Below are 12,296 nucleotides of genomic sequence, written 5' to 3' on the forward strand. Positions count from 1 at the left end.
TGTTGATGCAAAACTACTTCAATACTCAGGAAATAGTGCAAAAAGGTCTGTGACTGTCTGATAGCACAGTAGCAAATAGCTTAAACCTACAATTCTCATCAGCACATTAAAGAGATTAGGAAAAAAAGCCTATATGTCTTATTAAGAGATTTTTCATAGCATAAAGATTCTGAAGTGTTCGCATTTATTAAATTTCAGTATGTATTTCACCAATATAACTACCAAGAAAAGCCAAATAAATTTAAGATACTTCAAAGAAAAACAACACAAGATCGTCATAGAATAACACAGGATTTTTATTAACTAATTTTTTTTTTTTTTTTTTTTTTTTTTTTTTAAGGGAAATAAAAGTGTAAGAGCCCTTTATATTAACTTCAGGAATGGAAATACTGATGTACAGTTCTACAATAACATCTAAAATTAAAAGTTCACATAAATATTCAAAAAATATACATTTTTTGTCATAAAACGTAAAAGTAAAAATGATGTCAACTAGAAATAAGAACAAATAAATGTCCATTAAATAATATGAATACAATCTTGTAGGATTGTTTAATGAAGTGCAATAACTCTTCAAAGTAACTCACAGCAATTACATCCTCAGTAATCCGATTAAAAAAACACAAAAGAATGCTGCTTGATATTCTTCAGAGACAAAAGTGTTTGCTTCCAAAGGCTGTGTTGTTGTTTGGTGTGGTTTTATTTTTTGGTTTGTTGGTTGTGGTTGTTTTTTTGTTTTTTTTTTTTTTTGTTTTTTTTTTTTTTGTTTTGTTTTTGTTTTTGTTTTTTAAGTCAGTGCACAAAGGTAAAATTTGAAACAATCAGGTTCTTATTGCACGTGAGTAACATAAACTATTAAAACAATACAAATGAGGAAAAAAAAAAATCAGAGAATATGGTGATAAATCAGATGCTAGACAGTGTTATTCCTCAAGTTTTTAAATATTATAGTAATATTTATCTCTTAAATGAAAATTGGGATTTAACTAATTCTTGGCTTTGTAGGGTAAACACTAAAAATCACCAATGAACCTGTCCAATTAGACCTTAGATACAAGTTTTTCTCTGAACTTAACTGAAAATGAATTACTGGGGGATCAGATACCTTCACTACTGTATATGTGACCCCAACTTGATCTTAAAATACCTTTTTAAGTAATTAGAATTTCCTTCTTCTAAAATTTAAGTTATATTCTGAATCATCAGCGTGAAATCGTGAACAGCAAAATGTCTCCATTGCCTCATATAGAACTGACATTTTTTTTCCATATTCTCCAAGATGTATTTATTTATACTTGATTCTTAATATTTATGTGAATATTTTTCTCCAGTTATCATCATTGTAACTTTTTAAAGCCCTTAATTCATATAATATACATTGTTTTTTTGAATTACATTTAAGAAACTGTTTACAACATTGCTGCAGTGTTGTTGAAACTAAATGAATGTTTAGTATAATATAATACAAATATAATTAGTCCTTCAAATTTTATATTGGCAACTAGTTCTAACAATTTGTCATTCTCAACAGCAAGAAAGTCAGACTATAAGAAAAGGCTCATATAAAATTTCTAAGGCTAATAAACAAAGCAGAATTCTCTGTAGTTCAATAGAATAAAAATAATAATAATTAAAAAATGCCTAAAGCACTCTACTGACCTTTTTTAGAATTAAAGAATAGGTATAATTTTCAAAACCATATAATCTCACCATATCAGTTTGAATTTCGCATAGGCCACACTGTTTATGGAGATAGCTGTGTAAAATTTTCTCAAAATAATTATGGCCATCCATTGGAAAGTGAAAAAGAAACAAAAGAAACCAGCAAAAAAACAAGTGACCTTTAAAGTAGATGTAGATCTCGATACACGATCTGGATCATGGCCACCTTCAATGTTACCTTGTTATTTAGAGAACATAGATACCTAGCATAATGGCACTACTATGTCCTCATGAAGTACTGTTATATAAACCTATTTTGGAAAGTTAAAAAGGACTACATGATGCGCAAGGTGTTTTAGATAAATACACTCTTTCCTTCTGATTCTTTTCTTTGTTAAAATGTGTTGGTGCTGTTCTGCTTATACTTCAAGCAAACATAATACTATGGTAATAAAAATACGTAAATTTTCTTGTACATGGAATTACCCTTATCCATACTTGGTGGTGTTGAGCAATCATTTTTCTGTACTCCAAGAGGTTTATTTTACAAATATTACTTTAACATAACTCAAAGAAAACAGATATATAAGGAAAAACAGCTATCAACCTGCTACCTTATACCTTTCACTAGATTTTTTACCAGTTACAAAACATCCACTTACATGGATTTTATATACTGTTGAGCATCTTGCTTAAACATCAGACGCATCACTAAGAATTCTGATTTCTTATATTCTTCATGTAACATTGATTATCTCTACATGCAACGTGCGGAATATATACAAAGTCCTTTTATTATCTCTTTTCAAACTCTTAGCCAAGAGAAAGAAACAGACAGATTACTGAAAAAAAAATTAATGATTTGGAAAACAAAGCACAATGTTATAGTTGGACTGAAGCAGGAAGACTGTTTCTTATCTTTTCTACTTATCTGTGAGCCTTGAAGAGTATTTATACAAAACAAAATACACTTTTTATATATCATACCTTTCAAACAATAAATAAGAATGAAATTGTTTATGTTAGAAAATATATTATTTGTTTGTTATCTTTCCAAAGAATCAGATTTCATTTTTTCATTTTTACCTTTAGGAGATTGCTTACATGCTTAAAGTTAAGCAGAAAATTCTGAACCCTGTTTAAGTCAAGTTTTGTTAAGAAAATTAATGCAAGCTAGTTCGTAATTCCCATTAAGCCCTCATATAAAGTGCACTGACATAATGTAAAAATAAAAATAAATTTTAATTCCACTAATACTGTTGTTATCCATATACGTTATACTTACGCTACTAGGGCTTTTCCAGTGTGATGAAAATGGGATCAAATCATGTAATATATTTGTCTACATAGGTGCTTGAGATTCTTTCTGGATAGTTTAAACATTTTAGTGAACAGATATTAAGAGAATCCAGAGGAGCCTTCTTAAAGCAGAAATGGTGATGTTGCGTAGCCTGTCTGCATAGTCAGCCTATGCATGTATCTATACAAAATATTTCAGAAAGAGAGGCACAGCAAGGGTCAAAATACAAAATATAAGGCAACATTATTCGTACACAACAAAAGCCTTTATTTGTGGTATATTTTATTCACTGTCGTGTCTATAAAGATTTCGGAAACCAACAGATGGTGACACTTGTCACATCCATCAGGGTCTCTCGAATGTTGCCTAGTTCAGATCAAACTGAATAGATTTTCAATCTCCAGGGATCACATAGAGACCTTCAAGTAAGTTTATTCTTCCTCTACTTTATATAGGCAGTATTACCTGCGTAGAAATCCTCGACAGTCCTCTGTATCTTTAACACAGGACTGAGGGCAAAAACAATAAAAACAGTAAGATTTGTTGGTAATGAAGGCAACAAAAATGGCACATCCAAAAATATTTAGCAGCGCTACAAAATGCAAGTGACAACCACGGCTACTAAGAACTTACAGGAAATTGATGCTAATAAGTTACAGAATTTTTTTTCCCCAATAATATTTTAAGTATATTCCAACCAAAACAAAAAAAAAAAAAAAAAAACCCACAACCATCAAATATTTCTAAAATAGGTAATAAATAAGTTCCCTTACCATTACTTTTGCAACAATAGAAAATCCTTGAAGTTCACACAGTTGCCCTAGGAAATAAACTGCAAATCTTGAGCCCCTCAGAGGACAGATTTCCAGTGTCTCTTATACTGTAAGAAGTTAGCATCATGAGCATCACAGTGTAGATGTTCTCAAAACTTGGACAAAAAAATTTGCGAGGAAGCATGATACAAACAACTAGAGTTTACTAGGTTTAAAGCAGCGCATGACATTTTAATCTTTGACTTGATTGGCTAAATCCCAGTGAAACACATTTTGCAGCTTCTTGAAATTTCCAAATGATGTTAGGAGTGCCTTATGTAGAACATGCTAAAGGAAAGTGAATATAAAGGCAGCTATGGCCCATATGATTTGAGAATGCTCTTTTCCTGAGAGGCTTCTGCCAAGTTCTTGCTGACAGCAGAAGATTAAAATGAGTCCTAGAGAGAACACTATACATTCCTCCAAGATGAGAGAAGCCCCCATCACTTTCCTCAGTACATTCAAACTGTATTCTATATTTTATCTGGCATAAGCATCAAACTGCAAGCGTTCCTTCAGAAAATAAGTAAATAAATAAATAAATAATCATCAGTAGACTTTGAAAAAAAAGAGGCTGTGAAATATTTCATTAATGCACTCAGATACAGATCCTCATTTTTCCAGTCACTCCATAATTTCATAAGAAGACTGCAGTGGATTTTCAGATTTATTTCAAAGTTTTGCTAGAAGTTACCGTTATTCTACTGTATGAGGGGATTTCATTTATGATCTTTGGAATTGTATAAGAAGCTTTTTGGTGTTTTTGTTGCTGCTATGGTTGTTTTGTTGATGGTATTCTGTTATTTTATTTCTGAATACTACTATAAAGAAAGAAAAAAAGATTAATTTTTTCCTAGATTGTGAGTTGGTGTTTCTGTTGGATCAAATTTTTGAGATCACCTTTTCCACATAGCTTGAGACAGTTTGTGCATGAAGGGCCACAATCCCAGTTATCAGGTGACGCACTCAGTGTGACTTAATTGAAGTCAATGGTGTGCTGATCAAACCAGTGAAGACATAACAGTCACGCCATAAGAGCAGTCAGAAATCGCTAGCTTTTGGGAAAGACGATGTCACCAATTTTTAGGTAGCGACTAGAATGCACTTGCGTGACAAACCTGAAAAGCCAAGGTAAGCTTTCAAATGCTCCAAATATGCAAAAATCTTAGTCAGGAAAAACTTAATATCAAAGCTATCAGAAAGAAAGACATATAAGAAAAGCCCATTTGGCATATCTGTGTGTATTCTGGAAGTAAAAGCAATTAACTAAAATGCTTGGGTTTTAAAAAAAAGAACCTTCACTATCTGGTTCGTTTTGTATATAGGAGCAAAAATTCATCCTAGGAATGCTTTCTGATGCTACCAAATTCCCTAAACATGGAGGGATTTTGTGGAAAGACTTTTCCTTCCAGTATAGAATTCCCGTTTCTACTTAATCCACACACACACAAGTAATACAGAAATAAAACAAACAAACAAAAACAACAAAACAAAAAACAACTCTTCCAGTGTTTTGAAAACCAAAGAACTGTGCTGGATGGGTGCTTTCCTTCCATCTTAATAATTTATAATTAAGATTGGTCCTAGTATATTATTGCATACTTCTCAGCAACCAGGTTGGATAAGGCTCTAGGCAGCCTGATCCCATGGATGACAACCCTGTCCGTAGCAAGGAGGTTGGAACTAGGTGGGCTTTAAGGTCCCTTCCAGTCCAAGCCATCCTGTGATTGCATAAAATGTATATTGTAGAATATAATTACTCTAGGGAAGTAAGGATCATAATGAAGACAATACACCACTTCACATGTGTATAATGAATGAATACAAGGATGTTATAATTAAAAAAATACACAAGAAAGTTAGGCTAAACAGGCTATCGTGCTAAAGAAGAACGGATGGAAAACTTACCCTTATCCTGGACTTGCTGAGAAAACTCTAAAATTTAATATCAAAATCAAGGTCTCCAAAAGAGATCCTTCCCCTGTCGTAGTCAGCTCTTAAATGGGGTCTAGGAGAAGTGGAGCAAAGCTCCACCCCTTTCAGTAGCACAGGTGAATTGCCTTCACCTGTGCTCCCATAGCTGACTCACTGCTCGCCTCGGGTGGTCAATCAGAGGTTCAGGCTGTGATTCAGCAGTTCCCATACAATGTGTATCATTAAAAAGTATTTAGGGCACATATAATGTTTCTTGTGCCAAGTGGCTGCTTCAAAAAATGGGATACTGATTCAAACGGAAGCAGCTTTTCTTTAGGGATTTCCTCCTTCTTAAAATGCTCTCTATAACACCATAAAATATGAAAGTAACAAGAAGAAAAATTTCAGTATAAATTTTACAGTTATGCTTCATGTACAGGAACTTTAATTAAAAAAAAAAAAAAAAAAAAAAAAAAAGGTACTTCTGTGGCAAAAATAATGTCTTTTCCCCTGGTGTCATGTCTTTGGATATGTACAGCCTTGGAGAAATGTATAAATCATTCTATACATAAAACTCTTAAAAAACTAGAGATTTTTAATACAAAGGAATCAATTTACTGAAAGAATGTCCACATGCCATTGCTTTATGATTTAGTATGTACACAAGAGGATCAAACAAAAGACCTCTGTCTTACAGTTACTGCCATACTGTATATTAACATGTGGCTAATATCCTCCTCTGGGTGAGATTTACATTTAGTATTACAAATAACAGTGCTGAAAATACTGATACAAAACAGTTTCAAGATGACATTTTAAAAATATTCCTCACTTTAATTGAACTGTTTTTTTTTTTTTTTTAAAGATTCAGCTTTATAAAAGATTTTCCAAGAAAATAGTAGCATTTAAAATGTATTTTTCTTTTTCTTTTTTTTCTTATTTTTCTTTTTAATATGTAGATGGATTTATTTAATAAAATGTAATCCAAAAGTCTATTTTTCCAGGAAAAAAAACAACTACAGATACAGTATAAAGTTAGAATTAAAGAGGTGGGGTTTTTTTTTGTTTTTTTGTTTTTTTGTTTTTTAATTGCTGTTTTGTTTTGTTCTTTTTTATTATTATTTTGTTTTTAAATGTAGTTGTTGCATATCTGTGTCCTGGAAAAAATACCCTTGATTGCAATATATGTTAATTTATGTACAGATCTGAAATATAATTGCATACATCAATTCTTGAGATTAGCAAGACTGAAATATATTGTTATCAATAACTAACTGTGCTTTCAATCTACCATGACTGTAAGAGACTGCTCAGAGAAAAAGATAAGTCTTAATAGTGAAATTCTGTCATTACTATTTCTTTTTGGTAGAGTTTAAACTATCAGTTTCAGTGCTGGCCTATGAGTCTTTAAAACCCATAGTTAATTCGGTCAAGCTGTGTTTGCAATTTTTTTTTCTATTTTGGCAATGGCAATATACACATAAATGTATAAAATCACAAAAAACGTTTGGCAAATGCTTATACTGATCCTTATGTATCCAGCTCAGGACACTCAAAATTATCATCATAACATACTTAGACAAAACTGGGTCTTTTCAACATCAGATAACATTATTCAATTTCCTCTGCTCTAATTAAAACCCTCAAGAAATAGAATTCTGAAAGGTTAGGCTGCTGAACTTCGCAGAATATCTGTCAAGCTCATAATCTAATTGTTAACGTATCCAACCCTTGCCTTCATCTAAATATTAAGTAGTTTAGGAGATATGTTTAACATTAGGTAGGATTTGTCTCATTAATTCCTTTTATATGCCCTGTGTCACTTACCTTTAAAAGTTACTAGAAGTTACAAAATCTTTTTGCATCGTTTGCTACTTTAGTTGTCACACTAGTTTGTTTCTTTGTGTGAGAATGTGCTATTCCCTTGCCTTTCATTATCTATCACCAGTTAAACAGAGGTGTGACTTGTCTCAGATCTGCCTCAGTCATATTTAAACATCCAGATTATTTATAAACTACTAACTATACATCCTAATATCATTCAAACAGATTAGCTGCCATAAGAGAAGTTGCAAACTGTCATGTTCAGTATGTACCACATGTTTACAGCATCCTGTCCATGATACTTGTTTTCAAGCCCTATAAAAGGGGAGAACCAGTTCTTCTGGTGCTGACAAGCCTTTGGGTTCTGTAGCATGATCAAATGAATTCACATTCCCATGAGATCGGCAAGCTGCATGTCAGGTAGTATTTGCTTCATCTCACTTGCATTTAACATGTCAAGACTAGCAAACCTACTGAGTTACTATACGCCATGAAGTGCAGATATGGTCCACAGAAATTACGATTTACACAGATAGTTTAGACTCAGTAATATGATAATTTCACTTAATATAATCTTTCACTTTTTTTTTTTTTTTTTTTTTTTTTTTTTAATTCAGCAAGTGAAATGAAGTTATACAATCCATTATATAGAGGCTGCTCTGAAAGGAATGCTTTTTATCTCCATGGAAACTACAATAGATACAAAGAGCACAATAACACTATTCGATAGAGCAAATTCTCAGCTACACAATACTAGTTTTCAACCCTTAGCTATACATCTTTTACCAGTGATGAACAAGAGCCTGCATGCAATGCTCCTAAACATCTGCACCAGCAGGGGTAAACCACTGTTGCCATCACTACTGCTGAAGCACATCACTCATAACCTCATTGTGCTCACATGCACTGTTTTGTCTCCATAACTGCTCAGTGAGGATCGATAAATGTCAGTGGGTGCCTTTTTTCCACATGAAGGAATTCATACACCTTTGCTTTGTGTATACTTCCATCAGACACCATTTTTTCAGATTGCTCTTCTGCTGCCATCTGTTGCATGGCAACAAAATGTAATGGAATACTGTTGGAAAGGATCAACCTCTATCATACCACTAACATCCACTTCCGATACCACATGCTAACATAATAAAACAGGAAGCATTACTTTCGGAGCAGCCCTGGTAACATAGACTGTGACATTGTGTCATGAGCGATATAGCGTCTGCAGAGAACAACCATCACCTCAATGTGATGTGTGCTCGCAGAACAAAAAGACCAGAACAAATGTAGCTAAAAAAAGGTAGGGAGAGGAAAAAGAAGGTTGAGAAATCAAGTTGTCATCATTACTTTCTGTTCCAATTATTCTGATTCAATTACCCAGTGAGCCTCTGTGATCTTTCTTGTAGATGAACAAATGTCACTTCCTCTAATTGTGGCATGAGGCCTTGATTAAACATGTACAGCAAGAAGTGGTAACACACATCTACAAATGAGCAAATTTTACTGTGGGTTTAAGAGGTTCAGAGACTTCTTACTCTTTATTTCTTTACTCTCTATGTAATTCAATAGGGTTTACAAATTATTTATCTATTCATTCCTCACATCTACTTTAACAGTAACATTATTAAGCATACACTATTATTTAAGACCACTTTCTAGAACTTCAGGGGATGTTAGCGGCTTTATAGAAACAGAAGAAAAAAAAGACAGCCAACTTTGGACCAGCAATGCCAGCCCAACAGTCCTTTTTATTCTACCATAGCGACTTTTGTGTGACAAATCAACCTAGTTATGTAGCAATCTAGTTTACCCTTTTCCTACAGTTCCAGATGGGAAAGTATGAAACCTAGAGAACATTAATTTTTAATTTTTTTTTTTTCAAGAAAAGGTAGCAGTAGGTAAAAACTTATTATTCAGCTCTGTGTGAGCTTATGTTTCCTTGCAGTGAACTCACACTCTATGGCAAGAAGACAAGAACCTTGCTACCCATCTTGTTGACCTAAAGTCTGCAGCTCTGTTGTGTGTAAATTGTGGTGAAGGAAAACATTTTTCCTGCTGTACATATGTAAAGAGATGGGTCCCCTTGGAGGCTGTCCAAGTCTGCCTGTGAAAGTGGTGTGCTGCTGAGGTACAGCAGTATGGTCTTTTGGAGCTCCTGAGAACGGTGGGTAGCGGTCTGTCTGAGATGCAGGCTTTGCTGTTTTAGGTGCCGTGGTGGCCAAACCATTCTGGGTGGCCTCCGAAGTGAGGGCTTCATAGGCTCCTCTAGTATGTTTGATGACTTCCACTATCTCCTTCTCTTTCAGGAGGTTGCTCAGACACAAATTAGACAGTTGACAGCTCTTGCTTTCATAGGCCGTTGCTTGGCTGTTTGAGTATCTAAAAGGGTCCTCGGTGGGAATATGTGCTGACTTTCTGTCCCTTGTGCTGAGATTTTGGCTCACCATTCTGTTTGGATATGTAGCCTGGAGCAAATAAAAAACAAACAAACAAAACCCAGAAGTTTTAGTAACAGAACATCTTAGCAGGAAAATGGCAGAGAGTACACAAAACACTCCTCACTATATCACAGTGTATAATGTACAAGGCTGAGCATTGAAATGAAAGGTGAATCTCCAATGCTGCTCAAACTCCCAAAACACTGCTAGCATAAAATAGAAGAATTCCTCATTCATTCATTTAGAAAATTAAACATTGACAAATACTTATCATATGTAATTATTTGAGGTATTTCTCTAAATAAATAACTTAAATCAGAGATAATTTTTTTTCAGAACTTAGTAAAAAGATAAATATAAATCTTATAAGCAGATTTTCAAGAGCATTAAATATGATGGAACAACAAGAATTTTTATTGACTAGAGATCAACACTGAACACTCTAAAATATTAGGAAACATAAAGAACCATCTTTTGAGAGAATCTTCATGCCTCATTTAAGCTCAGCTTTCAATGTCCCTTGAATGTAGGTGTTTTACAGTGTACTTACACTTAAACACGTGCCAATGTGCTCTGCTAGAGCAGAGCAGTAAGTTTACTTCAACTGTCTGAAAAAAGTACAATGTAAGAATTCCAGTGTGGTAACAACTTTTGATTTGCTTGTGAATATGCAGACACTGGTACTTTTTAAAAATAAGGGGAATTTATCTGGCAAGTCAGTTCACCTTAGATTTCTATCTTGTGTGATATTTCATTCTGACCTCTGAACACCTAACTGGGAAGGATGTAATTCGCCTATGGGACTACATTTAATTATTCTCTCATGCATTAATACATACACATACTTGGAGTCTAAGTAAATTGTAGATGGGAAAACATTAGTAGAGTCAAAGCAAGATTTTTCCTGTTTAGTGACTGTAATAGGTAACTTCACGAGGAGATATGTTTCTGGCTGAGGAATTGTAGTAGTGAAGCCACGAATGTTCAGAAGCCTAGTGCCTGGAGGAACTTTGAGCCTATGTGGCTTCATAAGAAAGCTTCGTCTCTCTATAAATTTTTGCAAACTATATATGACACCAATTTGCCCAATAAAGCTTAAATAGTTGGAAGCTGTGTTTAAACGAGTTTCAAAAGTTGTTGATGTAACCTACTTAAAATCCATTATCTGCAGTTATGTGAGGATAGATTCTAATAATAATATCAATTGTACTTTATTTTCTAAGCTGTTTTGGAATATGTGTTTTCCCTTGTTTTATTCCTGTCACACTTACCGACGAAACTACCAAGTTCTACCATTCATATGGAGAAAAAAAAGAAAGTATTACAATACACAGGCTTTCTGCAACAGAACTCTGACAGTGCACAATAGCAGCTTCTTGACATTTACATTGTTATATGGGCTCAGGCACTGCAGAACAAAGCTGAGAGAATCGAAAACACTCCCAAGCATTACAACAATATTTTGCTTAAAAAAAAAAAGTACTTCAGGATGCTTCCATGAAACTTACATATTGTTCCAGGACAATCTGCACCACTCTACCTGCATTTCTTTTTTAAGCAGAGCAGAAGAACGATAAAAATCAATATCAATGGCGCGTAACCTTTTTGTTTTATTTAATTGTATAGTCATGCTAATGGACCTTCTTCAAAACAGATTCAAAAGGAGGCTTCAACACAAGTACTGCTGTACATTTTAAACATCAGAAACAGCAGCTTTGAGAAAGATCAATACTGGCATAATGTTTTTCCTTTTAATTCAGTATTGATTGTGTCCAGACTAAAAAATGGGACTAGAACTTTTCTGAAAAGTATTGCTTAGATTTTTTTTGCCTGAAGCACACAGATGTTGAGATGAAATTCAGTTGAATTCCTAGGGAATTGTTCCTGGGGAAACCCAAGTTCAGTAACTTCTCCCCCCCCATGCCAGTAAATAAAATCTTCCTACTGGGACAAGAGATTCAAATTTAATGCCCTGCCAAAAAATACATATGCTTGTAGTAAGAGAGTTTCTGAAGTTACCATATGTCAACTATGCCTTCTGTCAACTGAGAAATTGGTGGTCCATTCAACAACAGTTACACAAATCATAAAAACACCGATGTATCTAAATCTGCACTTATAAATGCAGATAAATGCCCTTATAAATATAAACTAATTAATGTATTTCATGAAAGCAAAGTAAAGCATTTAAGATGCTGGATTTTCGTATTCTTGAATATTTCTTGGACATTTTAATAAACAATATTTCCTTTCACATTCTGGGAACGTCATTTCTTTAATAATAAAACAAAAAACCCAGCTCTTCAGGAGCTGCTTCTGTAAATAAAATTATCTACATTGTTCCCCAAT

At 33.7% G+C, this 12,296-nt stretch overlaps 1 protein-coding gene across 1 annotated transcript in view; it reads right to left on the bottom strand.

Moving 5' to 3' along the window:
* Positions 1–2,728: 2,728 nt before the first annotated feature.
* The window catches only part of CCSER1 (coiled-coil serine rich protein 1), a 617,512-nt gene continuing 607,944 nt past the window's right edge, over positions 2,729–12,296 (bottom strand). The window contains exon 10 of the mRNA XM_052681483.1: positions 2,729–9,974. Coding sequence (XP_052537443.1) covers positions 9,492–9,974 — 483 coding nt within the window. The 3' untranslated portion in view covers positions 2,729–9,491. The remainder of the gene's footprint in view (positions 9,975–12,296) is intronic.

This window comes from Tympanuchus pallidicinctus, unplaced genomic scaffold (genome assembly GCF_026119805.1).
Source record: "Tympanuchus pallidicinctus isolate F22 unplaced genomic scaffold, pur_lepc_1.0 scaffold2, whole genome shotgun sequence".
NCBI lineage: Eukaryota > Metazoa > Chordata > Aves > Galliformes > Phasianidae > Tympanuchus > Tympanuchus pallidicinctus.